The 15,107-nt window shown below is 43.8% G+C and overlaps 1 protein-coding gene across 6 annotated transcripts in view; it reads right to left on the reverse strand.

The window, feature by feature from the left end:
* Positions 1–625: 625 nt before the first annotated feature.
* LOC121574928 (rap1 GTPase-activating protein 1-like) overlaps positions 626–15,107 on the reverse strand; it is a 57,324-nt gene continuing 42,842 nt past the window's right edge. For 3 of the 6 annotated variants that reach the window (XM_045222902.1, XM_045222905.1, XM_045222906.1), the window contains 18 exons: positions 14,705–14,890; positions 14,238–14,341; positions 11,360–11,438; positions 11,157–11,210; positions 10,830–10,913; positions 10,449–10,549; positions 9,979–10,108; positions 8,134–8,289; positions 7,791–7,862; positions 7,604–7,690; positions 7,145–7,279; positions 6,176–6,295; positions 3,966–4,075; positions 2,848–2,964; positions 2,503–2,638; positions 2,254–2,365; positions 2,058–2,158; positions 626–1,637 (listed from right to left, as the gene is read on the reverse strand). In XM_045222902.1, coding sequence (XP_045078837.1) covers positions 1,554–1,637; positions 2,058–2,158; positions 2,254–2,365; positions 2,503–2,638; positions 2,848–2,964; positions 3,966–4,075; positions 6,176–6,295; positions 7,145–7,279; positions 7,604–7,690; positions 7,791–7,862; positions 8,134–8,289; positions 9,979–10,108; positions 10,449–10,549; positions 10,830–10,913; positions 11,157–11,210; positions 11,360–11,438; positions 14,238–14,341; positions 14,705–14,890 — 1,968 coding nt within the window. In that variant the 3' untranslated portion in view covers positions 626–1,553. Of the gene's footprint in view, positions 1,638–1,769; positions 1,818–2,057; positions 2,159–2,253; positions 2,366–2,502; positions 2,639–2,847; positions 2,965–3,965; positions 4,076–4,711; positions 4,793–6,175; positions 6,296–7,144; positions 7,280–7,603; positions 7,691–7,790; positions 7,863–8,133; positions 8,290–9,978; positions 10,109–10,448; positions 10,550–10,829; positions 10,914–11,156; positions 11,211–11,359; positions 11,439–14,237; positions 14,342–14,704; positions 14,891–15,107 lie in introns of all 6 variants that reach the window. The other 3 variants (XM_045222907.1, XM_045222904.1, XM_045222903.1) reach the window with 3 other exon arrangements.

Consider the following 15,107-nt stretch of genomic DNA (forward strand, 5'->3'; position numbering starts at 1 on the left):
AAGAAATCTAAAGAAATAATGTCTCTTTATGTGTATTTTTTGAGAAGTTTGACTGGTTTGAAGTAACACAAATCACAGGAACAACTATTTTCGAGCATGGCACCAATTGACATGGGTTTGCAAGCAGATTTACACCATGCACCATGTATACATATCCAAACACATACTTTAAATCAAACTAGTGGTTTGTGATTTCAAAAAAGAAGCTGAAGACAGTAGTCACTGGACAGTAGCTTGGCTTTGGAGGCTGTCTGCTTTGGTTAGGTCACCTTGGTGGAATGTCTGACTATGTGGTACTATCTACAGTATGGGACAGTGATGAAGACTGATGAGAGTCATTTAGTCTGGACACCGGACCTTATCTGTAATTCAATACTTCATGTTTTTTTCCTCAGCTTATAGGGGCAATCTGTGATTGCTACATCAATTTTTGGACTGTTAAATTAATGAAATATATCCATTGATTCTTGAAGAATATAACTTGGAAGTCCCTCATGCACCTAGTTCAACTGTCGTACCCCATCAAAACCCAAAACATAAGTTTGTTTTACTCATTTGTTTGTAAACAAGGTAACTGTAAACAGACACTATATAGCCTCAACATGGTTAAAACTATACTTTTGCTATCATAGATGGTCAGTCCTTGCATCCATAGCTTTGTCTATGAATTTGAGAGTGGTTACTTTTCTCCAGCCCCATCACTCAGCTGGTTATTGAAATAGTGGCGGGTTTGCCACTTTGTTCTTTTTAGAACTGCAGATTACCCCTTTAAATGGCCTGAAATAGGTTGACCATAGTTATGGAGTCAGTAAAATATTTTCCATTCATCAACATAAACTGCAAACTGTAATTGTACAGTTTGTCAGGGGAAATGAATAATGGAATCAAAACCAGCAGCAGCATGAGGATAAAAGTACCTTCTATCAAAAACATGTAACATTTACCAAAAGTTTCTAGTCAACATCCACCATTACACTCATAATTGACCATTAATAAAACAGGCTTGGTGTGACATCAAAGGATCCGGGACACCAAGAGTAACAAATGTACAGTATCATGGTGGGACATGAGGTTGATGGGAGCAATAATGTCAGTTCTTCCAACAATGACAACAGGACAACACCCTCTTATCCTTCTCATGCATTCCTCTTTAGCCTAACAGAAAACTTCCCCTAATGCATGATCAACGGATCTCCTGCAACACCAATCTGTCTAATGCTTAAGATCCACCCCTGCCATCACCTTCAAAACAAAACAATAAACAATGCCATAGACAGGACAAGGGAGAGTGTACTATGATTCAGGCTTCACAGAGCTCACGGAGCAAAAATGTATGCAGGCTAAGCGAGCCAACAGACAACAGCCAGAAGTGATGCTGTGTGAGTGGCACTCCTTTTGGGAATGGGTGCGGGCCGCTCCTCTCCTTCACCCCTCTAGGCATGCTGGGAGTCAGCCACATAGAGTTGGGATGAGGGAGGGCAGTAAGTGCATGTCCATGGACCTGGCTGTTCAGACTGGACTAGCCTACACCAGGTCTGTCTCTGTCCCAGCGACTAGCTCTGCTCCTCCTCTGCGTCAGTGGTGGAAAACACGTGCGCTTGCTTCATCTCCTGCAGGGGGTGCCTCTTATGGGAATGCTGTGGGAGGATAGGGGGACTGGGGTCAGACACTATCTTTACTACAAGTCATCACACACAAACACCCAAATACAGACATGGGTAACACATGGTCAGTAAGCTACATCTACTGAGTTGAACAACTCCAGGTACCTGCTAATGGACATCCATGTAGTGATCAATGGGGAGAGGCTAACAGTTCTGGACACAGACACAGAAAGAGAAAGAGAATGACAAGGTTAACAAAGACCACAATGACTGAACAACAATGAAGAGGGTAAGTTTAGGGCATTTATACATTTATAAGCAGATTTATAAATGGTTATATATACCTGTATGTAAGCGGAATGAAATGTGTCTTCCAATGTACACCGCTAGTACAGTGAACGAGCGGATATGTTACAGAGGATCTGATTGTTAAATGAGTAAAACTGATCTCACCGATGATGACTTATCCTGTGAACGCTCTGTCTTGTCTCGGCTCTCCGCCTTTTTGAGCTCTACCCCTTTGCCCCCCTCAGGCTGCTGGGGCCATGCAGGTGCTGTCAGGGAGGGGCAGACAATGGGCCATCATGACAAACAAACTCAACTTTTGGTACCTTATGGCAGTATTGAAAACACTATTGAAACAACTCACCTGGAGAGCTGCCCTGGCTGGTGGCACTAGTACTGCTCACACTATCCTCTACCCAGGAGACGTACGCAAATGAGTCCCTCTTGTGTGGTGTTCCAGAAAAGGACAGACTCTCCTGCAACAAACAAAAACACAAGCGCAATTGTCAGGATCTTTAGCTTTTTATTAATTTTGAGTGTGTCACTATTATATTGACATGACCTCTATGTGATGTATGTTAGTGATTGAGGGTCGGAAAAGAGGGGCTCCTACCAGTCCTGTGTCGTACTCCTCGATGCCCTCGTTATCGTGTTCCTCCACCACGCTGGCGAAGCTGCTGGCATTGGACGAGGAGCGGGAAAGGTCCTGGGCCTCAGGGATAGAAGGGGCCCTGCAACACATGGCCAAACTACACACCTGGGTCAATCTGACCACTCTAATATGCACGCACGCACACGCACACGCACACACACACACACACACACACACACACACACACACACACACACACACACACACACACACACACACGCACACACACACACTACACACACACACACACTATACACATGTTCTTCAGCATGAGCTTGACAGCACTATTAAGTGCTGTCTATTCACCTGTTCTTTGTGGTGGGCATCTCTGGTGAGCTCTGATTGGATGAGTTCTCTGATTTGGGTTCCTGGGAGATGTGTCCACTGTCTGGAGTCCTCTGTGTGCTGGGAGACACTTCCCGACTGAGGTAGGAGGTGATAGAGAGGTATCAGGATGGGCTCTTAGACATTACCGCTAATCAGTGGAGGCTCCTCAGAGGAGGAAGGGGAGGACCATCCTCCTCAGTGAATTTCATTTATTTTTTTATTAAAAGAAATTGAAAAAGTTATTCTTTTTAAATAAAACTATACTAAATATATTCACGTCACCAAATAATTGATTAAAACATACTGTTTTGCAATGAAGGTCTACAGTAGCCTCAACAGCACTCTGTAGGGTAGCACCATGGTGTAGCCGGAGGACAGCTAGCTTTCGTCCTCCTCTTGGTACATTGACTTCAATTCAAAACCTAGAAGGCTGTTGGTTCTCACCCCCTTCCATAGACTTACACAGTAATTATGATAACTTCCGGAGGACGTCCTCAAACCTATCAGAGCTCTTGCTGCATGAACTGACGTTGTCCACTCAAAGGATCAGAGAATGAATCTAGTACTGAAAACATAAGCTACAGCTAGCTAGCTCTGCAGTGCATAAAATGCATATCATTCCAAGAGTCAAACACCAACACGTCTCTCCAGTGACCTGACATATATTTGAAATCCTCATCGCTCTCTTTACCCCAAAGGTTGTGTGTTCGAATTGCGTCGGTGTCAACTTGAGCGTCTTAGCTAATAACCAACTTTAGCTAAACACAACAATAGCGTTTTGCAAGTACTTTAGCATGTTAGCTAGCCATACTCTAACCCTATCCTTAACATATCCCTAACCCTTAACTTAACCTATCACTAACCTTAACCTAACACTAACCTTAACCTGCTAGCTAACGTTAGCCACTAATGCTAATGCAACGGCGACACTTCTGTAAAATGCAACCACGTGACAGCTGACCGCCATTCAGAGTGACTTGTGGTATTGGAACGTACTTCTGGTATGTTTATTTTCTCCATCTCTTTCTATCCTTTCTCTCTGACACTCCCCATTTTCCTCTTTCTTCTCCAGATAGCCCAAGAAGCCCTCCTCTCACCTCCTCTCCTGCACCTCCTGGATGTTCTCGATCCCAATGGCACTGCTCCGTCTGGCGCTGAAGGGCCCAGACTTCTTCCTGGTGGGGCTCTTCCCAGGAATGATCAGAGACTGGGGAGGAGTGGCTAGGTTAGTCAGCCTCAATACTATATTCCTCTAGCATGACTTATATAGTAAAAGACAGAGGCTACTGTACGGCTATAATATACGACTTGGTCTGTTTTACAGTCAGTGAAAACGTGAACTCCATTCAAAAAGGCATTTGTTGAATGGCATTTGTTGAATGTCATTGAGATTCTGCAGCACAATGACTCAAATGCCTTCAGTATTTGATACTTGCTATCTACATCACATGAGAAACGTTATGGGGGGACTAAAATGAAGTGACAGTGGCTTGTTGGTGAAATACTATTTTAGCTACTCCATCATGTTGTACGAGTGAAAGATAGGAATTGATCCACAAAGGAAGGTAATAAACCAGTAATTATTCTCACAGACCTTTCCATTTTTGTGATGGATACTCTTCATAAAATCTTTAATACCTAAATTATATTTTTCTTACATCCCAGTGGTTTTCCCCCCCACACTTGAGATGTAGAAAATGATTGCTTTATAGATGGCTATAGAAATATTGGTTTCAGCAGAAAGCAACAGTAATTGAGTCATGCAAAGAGACATAGAACCACACAAGTAAGCGAAGAAAAGAGCAGAGAAATAGCACATTAGAAGGGAGATTTATACATGAACCTCTTCTATTGTTCCTATCCCTATGGCACTGCCGCGACGTCCATGATACCTACTGGGACTTTTCCCTGGGACAAGTAATGACTGAATCACACAGGGGAGGAGGAAGCAGAGAAAGAGAAAGAGAATGAGAGGAGAAGATACAATAATACACCACAACATTTCATGCAGCAGGAACCATTTGAACAGCAAGGTACAAATTAGAATGTGAGCTCACAGTACACCATAAGACACAGAAGACAGGAGACATATTGAGCACACATTGAAAGGCCATTCACATTGAAAGCTGGACTAGAGTTAGAGACCACAGAGTGCGGAAGGAAATTGAATAATAGCCCATGTAGCTTGGTCTCACTCTTCTTTCCTTATCATGAGAATGAACAAAAACAAGGAGGAGTTTGTCAAACAACAGAGTGGACCTGTTTAAATAGGTAGATGAGAGATAGAGAGATGAAGAGGAGGGACTGGCACAATCCAAAGAGTTAGCATGTGAGAGGGCAGATTTACTTCTTGAATGTAGTAAAAAGTCATTAGTAAACTAATAGTTAACTAGCAGCTGTTTCTTTGAATTGCCTACCAGAGTACTTGCAACCTGTACAGTGACACAAAGTGGAAAAAGATGCATGCATACACTTCTTATCTCCGCAACTGCCTGCCATGCACAGCTCCATGCCAGACTGGCTTCATGCAGCGCCCATGAAACACTCATGACAGCAAGGTAACAAGGGAGGGACTCTGGGTAGTCTGACAGCTAAACTTATCTCTTTTCAAATGGCTCTCAGGTTGCCAGAGAAAGCAAATCAAGCTTCACAATCTTATGAGACTCAAAAGCCCACAAAGTCTATGAAGTGGCAGAAAGGGTTAAAGGTTCTTTGAGATCATTCACATAAAATAAACTTTCCAAAAAGCACACCAGCACCTACTTATAGCCTCAACAGGTCTGTGAGCAGATTATACCATTATACCAAGTCCAGTTACATCTAACATCCCTGATAACTAGATTTAACTATATGAAATGAATATGATTTAGGGTTGAGCATGACTTTGTATGACATGGAAGACACATTTCAGTTGTACAACTGACTAGGTATCCCCCTTTCCCTTTCCCATTCTCACGACATGAAAATAAACATTACTTTAAAATGAACAGTGGTTCATTTGAAAATGCCATGGAAAAAGTCATGGAAAATGGCAAACTATGGAGGTGACAGATATGAGGGTAAAGGTAAGGGGGGGGGGGGGGTAGTATTTAAAACTCTTGCTCATACCATATATGAAACATTGTGTTAAATCAAGGGATTTGAGCACAGGTAGGTACAGACGGTATATGACTATCCCACATGGGAGAGACGATAGGGTATGCAGTAGTTGGTATTGGGTGTTGTTAGGGGAGGGTCAGTGTCTACTACAGGGGAGTCAGTAGACAGGCCCACGTGGGCCTCTGGTAAAACCAAAAGGGTTACTTACTATCCCTGGGGTTTTGGGGGTCTCAGTAAAGCTGCTACTGAGACTAGTGGAGACAGTGTGTGGCTTCTTGTTACTGAGGCCCATGGCATCCATAGACTGGCTTCTGCTGCGGATCACCCGCTACAGAGTACAGAGAGAGACACGGTCGGTGAGTGTGTATGGATCCTAAACATCGCCTTAACCACACTAACCCTGAATTCTAATGATAACCTGTGATGGAGATTGTGCAGGACCATATTTGATTATTCATTTTTTTGTCATTTAGCAGACGCTCTTATCCAGAGCGACTTACAGGACCAATTAGGGTTAAGTGCCTTGCTCAAGGGCACATCGACAGATTTTTCACCTAGTCGGCTCGGGGATTAGAACCAGCGACCTTTCGGTTACTGGCACAACGCTCTTAACCACTAAGCTACCTGCGAGAGTGGCACAGACAGAAAGAAAGTGGGAGGGACAGAGAGAGACAAGAAAGGAGAGAGCGAGAGATAGACAAGCCAGAGACAGAGCCAGAGAGGAAGAGAGCAGAGTGGCAGATGGGGAGCCATGCGGACAGGCTCATCCGCTCCCTAATGAGGCCATTACAGTGTTCGTCAGAGACACACAATCACAGCTCCTCCACTGCCATGGCTCACTGCCTTGCCCACGCTCCACCACCCTAATGGTCATTGATAGAGGATTTAGAGTCAGAGTGCTGGATGCACATCGACAGGGATGCTCCCAACTCCCTGATCCTCCTCTGGTCACGTGACACAATGAGATATGATATGGCAACAGCCAATCTTCAACAGCATCAGGGCACTTCCAGAGAGCACTTATACTGGCACTTCCTTTTCTGTGCCTTATTTTGAATGTATGAATACCCAGAATCCCTTCCAGGAAATAAAGAAAGCATTTATTTTTCAATATTCAACCTCTCTCATGCAGGTCAAGTGCCCGATTAAGCTTGCACCTTACATAGTAGGGGGTTACCTTAAAGGACTCAAAGAAGCCCCCCCCAGCCCCATTCTCCAGTTTGTCCTCGTCCCCTCCCAGGCCCATCATGGACTGGCTGTTGATGTGTAGCTCCTCATACAGGGTCTCCAACAGGGCCGACCGCGTGCGCTCCTGACAACAACACACACTCATCAGTCAGAGGATAGTGTCCTCAATAGAAATCAATGACATGTAAACACTTGTGCAGACATTTCTGCAGGCATTCAGTGTACAATACAGTTCAACACACGAACGCACACACAGAGACACAAACGTGCCTTTACAGAGATACAAACAAAGGAACATGAGCTGCAAACTGCCATGATCCAGTCATTCACCCTCACATACAGCATCCACACAAACACACAGACAGACAGTACGGTAAGTGGTGCAGCGAGAGCAGCGTGACTCTGCCCCCACACTGCACAGCATGCCGTGGCATGCTCCTGCTCTCACCTCCAGTTTGGCAAACTTCTCAGCCTTGTAACAGGCGTACTCCGCATTGATCAGCTTGGTGAACAGGAACTCATGGAACTCATGTCCCTAGAGAAGAAAAGGAGGGAGGAGGAAAGTCTAAATTAATATGTTGTCCCTCTCATGGGCTCACCTAGTTTATGCATTATTTAGATTCATGACTTCTCACCTTTTTAAAGATGGCTGGGTCCGGTAGAGCGGGTCCAAAGAAAGGCACATCATCTCTCGCTGTCACAGACACCTGGAGGGGTAGAAGAGAGGTAGAATGTATCCAAATGACAACAGCCCATATGCCACCACTAAATCACATAACACTGACTAGGCTCTATAAACATTTATGAGGCAGGTAATAGGCAGGAACAAGCAGGACAGTTAGTCGCCAGTCAGTTACTGATTGATTTCTAATAAGGAATATGCAGGTTGCCTTGGGCCGAGTCTCTATGTATTGAAATAGGAGGCTTGAACAGGTTTATAGACTGTGAGGAGTCTGACTATCCCTGGGCTAACAGTACCTTGTATGTGACGTTGTCTGAGCAGGCATTCTCCACCTGCACCACCACGTAGGCATGCAGGAAGTTGGAGGCTATCATGTCTGGCACAAAGGGTGTGTTTTCCTCCTGAAACAAGATGGCCACGATGTCGTTGCCTACGTGCCTCTTCCTCTGCAGCTGCAAACACAACAGCACAAACAACAGTGTCACCATTACGGTCATACACTTTACCACTACATTTAGGTCAGCCAAGAACACCTATATAGATTAATTAAATAGGCAAATAATCCACTAAATGCATAGTCTACTACAGAAACAATTTGTGCTTACTAATTGTAGGTATGAAACATCTCTCTACAATTAGTTTTCATAAAACAGTGGCGGTCATGTGATGCATATTGAAAGGCATAGGGCGGCCTATAGCCCATTCAGTGATTGGAGACTGAAAAGGACAGAACCTATTTCCCTGCACTGTGATTATAGGCCTCTGCAGCTTAGCACCTGCTCTCTAACATGTGTTGACTCACTGATCAGTCACCAGTTTCCCTGTTATTCTGCACACCATTGTGAACATAGGGGAATTATTCTACACAGCAGGGCCACATGACACCTGTTGATGAATGACATTTACTGCAGGGCAAAGTACTGTCATAAAATAACACAGAGCATATTGATTGTCTGAATAAAACATTAAGGCAAATATTTATTTTCAGGGCTTTATGGATATTTCCTCTCTTGTTGGCTGCTGAATTGCTTTATAGTTGTGTATTTTGGCACTGTGTCTTACACATGAAAACAATAAACCATTTGTTTCAAGCTCTGGAGAAATAAGGAAGAGTTGTTATTGTCATAGAGGCTTTATCTATTTAATAATCTCATAAAAAAAGTAAGTGAGAGACTCAGGACTGATCACCTGACAAGTTCAAAGGCAGTTCAAAGGCCATTTTATACAGTAGTAGCATTATGTTGAGCAGGGTTCTTGTGTTGCATGGTTGGTCTGGCTCTTGGGCAGTGGGAACTCTGAGGCCTGTTGTTGATGTTTGCACACACACACACACACACACACACACACACACACACACACACACACACACACACACGCCAGTAGGGGCCAGATGGTACCAGAACATCCACTATGCATGAGAGCAGATGGACAGCGAGGGAGTGAGAGCTGTCATGTATAACCATGGTGAAACACAGACTTTCAATAATGAACTCAACACAGGCTCAACGCCAGGTCAGCCTCAGCTTTAGACTGCTAGTTGTTTTCCTTCCTCTTCCTCTCAACACATTGTGTCTGTTCATCTTTGCCTTTATCTCGTTGGTGTCACAGTGAATCTCTGCTCGTCTTAGCCTACATGGGTATCCCCTGCGTCTTTATGTGTGTCTGTCTGTCCACATGGCTCAGCTCTGCTGCTCATTCATCTGTTGAGAATAAGGACTCTCCTTGGGATGGTTCTCCCAGTGGGGCAGGTGAGGTAGCTAAGGTCACTCAAAGCAGCAGGAGAAAGCATCAAGCCACCAAACTGTGTCCTCAAATGAGAAACTACATGTTGCCCATGCCTAGCTACTCCATATTCATCTTCATGGAAGTGACAACTTGTCATGAGAAATAGCCCCTTCAGGTCAAAACAGACAGGGTCACTGAGCACACCAACAGGAGAAAAGAAAAACAGTGAAAATAATAACAGTGCTGTTCATGGTGGCTAGCCCCTGGGGATCTTTTTCTTTTTCTCAGATTTGACAAACCTGTACCAATTACCCAGTGATGTTTCTTGATAGAAATGAAGTAGATATACTATACATCCAATCTAGCTACTGACAGACATAATGACAGACAGGATAGGGCCTGACTGAGCTAGTTACCTGCTGGGAGTCTCCCTCTGTGTATGGCAGCTTGGTGGACACGTGGAACATGATCTCCTTGTTGTGAAAGTTAGTGTAGACAGACTCTGTTCCTGTCTGGCCATGGGTGACGTCCAGTCCTCCTCTGAACCTGCAGAACCAGAGTGTGAACCAGACCGTTACATTACCAACAGCAGTAGCACAGGTCGTCTCAGCCAGCGCATCCACACCACTCTGTCTCATCCATCATGGAGTGAATGCCAAGGGCAGTTATCCCCTTCCACTCAATCATAATGTCAGTATCACTCAGAATATTATATTGCTCTAAATCGAGAGAATCAGAGCAGATCTACTATAATAAACGAGGTTCTAGACGTCTGAACGACTGCAGTGTCATCATTCAGGGAGTCATGTCAAAGTCAATTGTAATCGATAGAGACATGACCAGTCTTTCATCTGCCATGTCAATACCATTCTAAGGCCACACTTACCCTTTAAAGTCATGGAGCTCAATCTTGTCCCCCAGAAACTCCAAGAACTCTACAAAAGCAGGACTCTCGTCACTGTTCCCAAATAGCTCCTCCTCGGTGGTCTGCAGGGAGAAATAAAAGGCCGTGGAGAGGAAATATTACATCTGAGCTCAACAGGAAATCAATCAGGCCTCCTCTGGAGGTGGCACAGCAAATCCTCTTAGTTTGGGAAGGAGGGAGAAGTTCATACACCTAAACTCTCCTGAGAATGGCTAAGCTGGAGTGCTATGATGAACAGGAAGTAGCACAGTCATAATAATCCTCCAAATACGGGAAGCAACCAACTGTTTAAATGTATATGACTTTAAATGATTTTACTACCACAGGCTATATACCACTCACCTGGCCAAACTTCTGATAAATGACTCCAAACTTGAAATTGTTGCTGATGACATGCTCATCAAAGGTGACAATGAGCCTTGAGGCCTGGAAAAATTAGAGTAGTGCATTCAGCAGAGTCAAGGTGAATGTGACTTGCATCAATGTAAAACAATGAGGGGGGAACATAAATACACTGTAGTTGAGAAATAAATATTAATACAGCAATAAATGCTCCTTGCTGGACCATACTATTATTGTATAATAAAATAGTTATAGTTAGCTACTCCATTGTAAATGTACAGTGCTGACCATGTAACTGAATAATTTCAAGATGAAAACAGAGCCTACCTTCGGGTAGAGGACCGGGTAAAATCTGTCCACGTTTACCTCTTCAAACACCAGCTGCAAAATAAAAACTAAACTTTTCCTCCTGCCATTGCAACTTTATACAATAACTTTTGTTTCAACTTCACATCCAGTAAATCCCTTTCCAACCGTTCTCAACCGGCTCGGAGCATTAATATCTCCTTCTGGGATGTCTGTCATCCTACCTTGGCCATCTGGACCACGTTGGGGAACTCAGTCAGGCAGGAGATAGGAATCACATCATGGTGGGTTTTTAATTTGGTCCTAAAAGACAAATTGATGGAATAGTTTCATAGATATTCAGCATTCTGTCTTTAGAAAGGGGATTCTCTATTTTTTCTTCAACACTTTGGTCCCATTTAAAAAAAGAAATCCTTCTCATTTTGTTGACATCCCTGCTGATGCAAATGTGATGCAAAACCAATGTGGATCATCTTTCCTTGGATGCCGTGGATATACAATGGCGATTTGCATAGCCCGCCTTGCCACAGTCAACTATGAGCAACATAACCTGTTCACACCTACTGTCTTTTCAGTGACAGCACAGCAGGCACATGAACCGACATACCTACGTACTCTCAGCCAGCCATAATTCTCAGGCATACACCACCTGCAAACTGAGCACACTAACTAACACAACAGCCATTACAGCTGGAGTGCTCTCTCTAGGGTTGTAAAATTCATTCACAGCTTTTATGGAGCGTTCAGTGCTGCCTCCCTCCTTCCTACTCTATCATTAGTGTTATAACGTGGTCGAATTGATAATTTCACAGTGAGTGAACATGTTGGGGAGAGATGGGTGTGTTTGTGCTAGCGCAGTGTACAGGCTGGCCTGGCCAGTATTTAAGGCTAGAGTGCTGCCATGCTAAGCTAAATGAACCTCTCCCTGACCACATAGTAGAACTCGATAGGGATGGAAATGTGGACAGGACTGCTTAACAAACACTATTAGAGGCTGAAGCAGACAGATGTCCTCTGCTCTGGGTTAGGTGTTATTGAAAAGCACCTGCAGTCCTTTAATGGCTGAAGAGAGCCTGAGAGGAGGCCACAAAAAGAGTCAGCGCCACAGGTAACTTCCACAAAGCTGTGAACAATCTGAGAGACAAGGCAAGAAGGGCCTTCTGGGACAAACACCAAATTGAGACTGCATGCAGAATTCTGCAAAAATATCCTCTGTGTACAACGAAAAACACAAAATAATGTATGCAGAGCAGAATTAGGCCGATACCCGCTAATTATCAAAATTCAGAAAAGAGCCGTTAAATTCTATAACCACTTAAAAGGAAGCGATTCCCAAACCTTACATAACAAAGCCATCACCTACAGAGAGATTAACTTGGAGAAGAGTCCCCTAAGTAAGCTGGTCCTGGGGCTCTGTTCAAAAACACAAACAGACCCCACAGAGCCCCAGGACAACAACAACAACACAATTAGACCCAACCAAATCATGAGAAAACAAAAAGAGAATTACTTGACACATTGGAAACTAGAATGCTATTTGGCCCTAAACAGAGAGTACACATTGGCAGAATACCTGACCACTGTGACTGACCAAAACTTAAGGAAAGCTTTGACTATGTACAGACTCAGTGAGCATAGCCTTGCTATTGTGAAAGGCCGTGGTAGGCAGACCTGGCTCTCAAGAGAAGACAGGCTATGTGCACACTGCCCACAAAATGAGGTGGAAACTGAGCTGCACTTCCTAACCTCCTGCCATATTAGAGACACATATTTCCCTCAGATTACAGAGATCCACAAAGAATTCGAAAACAAACCCAATTCTGATAAACTCCTGTAGTGTATTAGGATTATGTCTTTGTTAATGTTTTTAAGTGGAACCTGAAAGGATGTTTATTTAGCAGAAAGAGAGCCGGTTTTAATGTGACACCCCGGATAGGACAGAGAAGTATGTGTGTTGTAGACAGGGGATTGGACAGTAGAGGGAGCCACCCCTATCTTGGGAAGATTATATATACTGGGTAAAAACGACGAAGAGGTTAGAGCGGCCATTGCAATTCGGGGGATGCCGTTCTCCGGGTGATCTTGACACCTGTAACTCATGCTGAAAGCTTGTGATATGAATAAACTTATGATCAAGGTTCAGTATGAGCGGACTCCTTTGTTTATCAGCAATAATTGCCAGCATTACTCGATACTACACTCCCTTATCTACTGGGTGAAAAACCACAGTGTGCCATCACAGCAGCAATATTTGTGACCTGTTGCCACAAGAAAAGGGCAACCAGTGAAGAACAAACACCATTGTAAATACAACCCATATTTATGTTTATTTATTTTCCCATTTGTACTTTAACTATTTGCACATTGTTACAACACTGTATATAGACATAATATGACATTTGAAATGTCTTAATTCTTTTGGAACATCTGAGTGTAATGTTTACTGTTAATATGTATTGTTTATTTCACTTTTGTTTACTATCTACTTCACTTGCTTTGGCAATGTTAACATACGTTTCCCATGCCAATAAAGCCCTTAAATTGAAATTAAATTGAAATTGAGAGAGAATTAAGAGAGATTAGAGAGATAAGAGAGAGAGGGAGTATAATGAGAGAGAGAGAGAGAGAGAGAGAGAGAGAGAGAGAGAGAGAGAGAGAGAGAGAGAGAGAGAGAGAGAGAGGGGGAGGAAGAGAGCGGGTCATGGGGAGAGAGGTAGAGAGAGAGAGAGAGAGAGAGAGAGAGATAGAGAGAGAGAGGGAGAAAGAAAGCGGGACATGGGGAGAGAGATAGAGAGAGTGGTGAAAACAGAAGAGAATGGGGAGAAGGGCAGTGGGCAATAGAGAAATGAGACAGGAGAAGAGACAAATAGTGTGTAGCACAGGAGGCTGGTGATGGGAGGACTGCTCATAATAATGGCTGGAATAGAGTGTGCATGGAATGGTATCAAACATGTGTGATGTTTTTTTTTCAAACCATTCCATTTATTCTGTTCCAGCCATTACTATGAGCCCGTCCTCCCCAATTAAGGTGCCACCAGCCGCCTGTGGTTTGTAGAGAGAAAGAGGAGGCAGGGGAGAAATAAAGATAATAGGAATTGGTACCTTAGCAGCAAGCAGAGGTGCTCCTGGTCCCCGATGACATCATACTTCATGGAGAAGACCAGGTGGCCCAGGGCGATGTCCATGGAGTAGTAATTAAAGTGTTCCTATAGAGACATCACCAGGCAGTACACTCAGATAACAAATAATCCACACCTCAGGTAATGTTAATTATTCCTCTGACTGGCCTAGTCCCCCTCAGCTCCACTGCTCAAACAGACAGAAGCTCCTCCAGCTAACTCAACAGTGGTACATACAGAAAATACTTTCATTTGTTAGAAACACAGTCCCCTGCCAGGAGAATGAATGGACTTAGCCTCAGCCTGTGATGTAATCATTTTGAGGGACTCTCAGCTAGCAAAGAAATATGTTACTTCCTTGTGTTCTATTTCTATTTCAATCTTTCAGCTGGAATGAAAACTCCAGAAAAAAAGTGGGGAGCAGAATGGTGCTTATCAGATGATGCTCACCTTGCCCATGAACTGTTTCCTGTAGATCTTGGCTGTGCTGTTGGTCTCCAGCTTGATGTGGGAGGCAGCACATGGCTTCTGCTCAGGCTCAGGTGTGGCACTGGGTTTGTGATTGGTCCCCTCGATCCAGTAGCCTCCGAACTGAGGCAGCAGGATGAGGGGGAAGGGGCTCGTACGACCCAGGACCTGATACCAACCAGGATGATGAAGTTAATAAAGTTAAATGAAAATAAATACAATTCATGGGATTAAATTCAATAGCAGATAAAGGGCAACCACACTGTGGGTTCATTCAGACCATTTATGCTGTATCAAAGAGCTCTATATGTGATACAGATTTCAGTTTCCGATGGTTTGTATCATGCACAGCTCCATATGTGAGTCAGTTTTAGATTGTTTGTAC

Source organism: Coregonus clupeaformis, chromosome 10, assembly GCF_020615455.1.
Source record: "Coregonus clupeaformis isolate EN_2021a chromosome 10, ASM2061545v1, whole genome shotgun sequence".
NCBI lineage: Eukaryota > Metazoa > Chordata > Actinopteri > Salmoniformes > Salmonidae > Coregonus > Coregonus clupeaformis.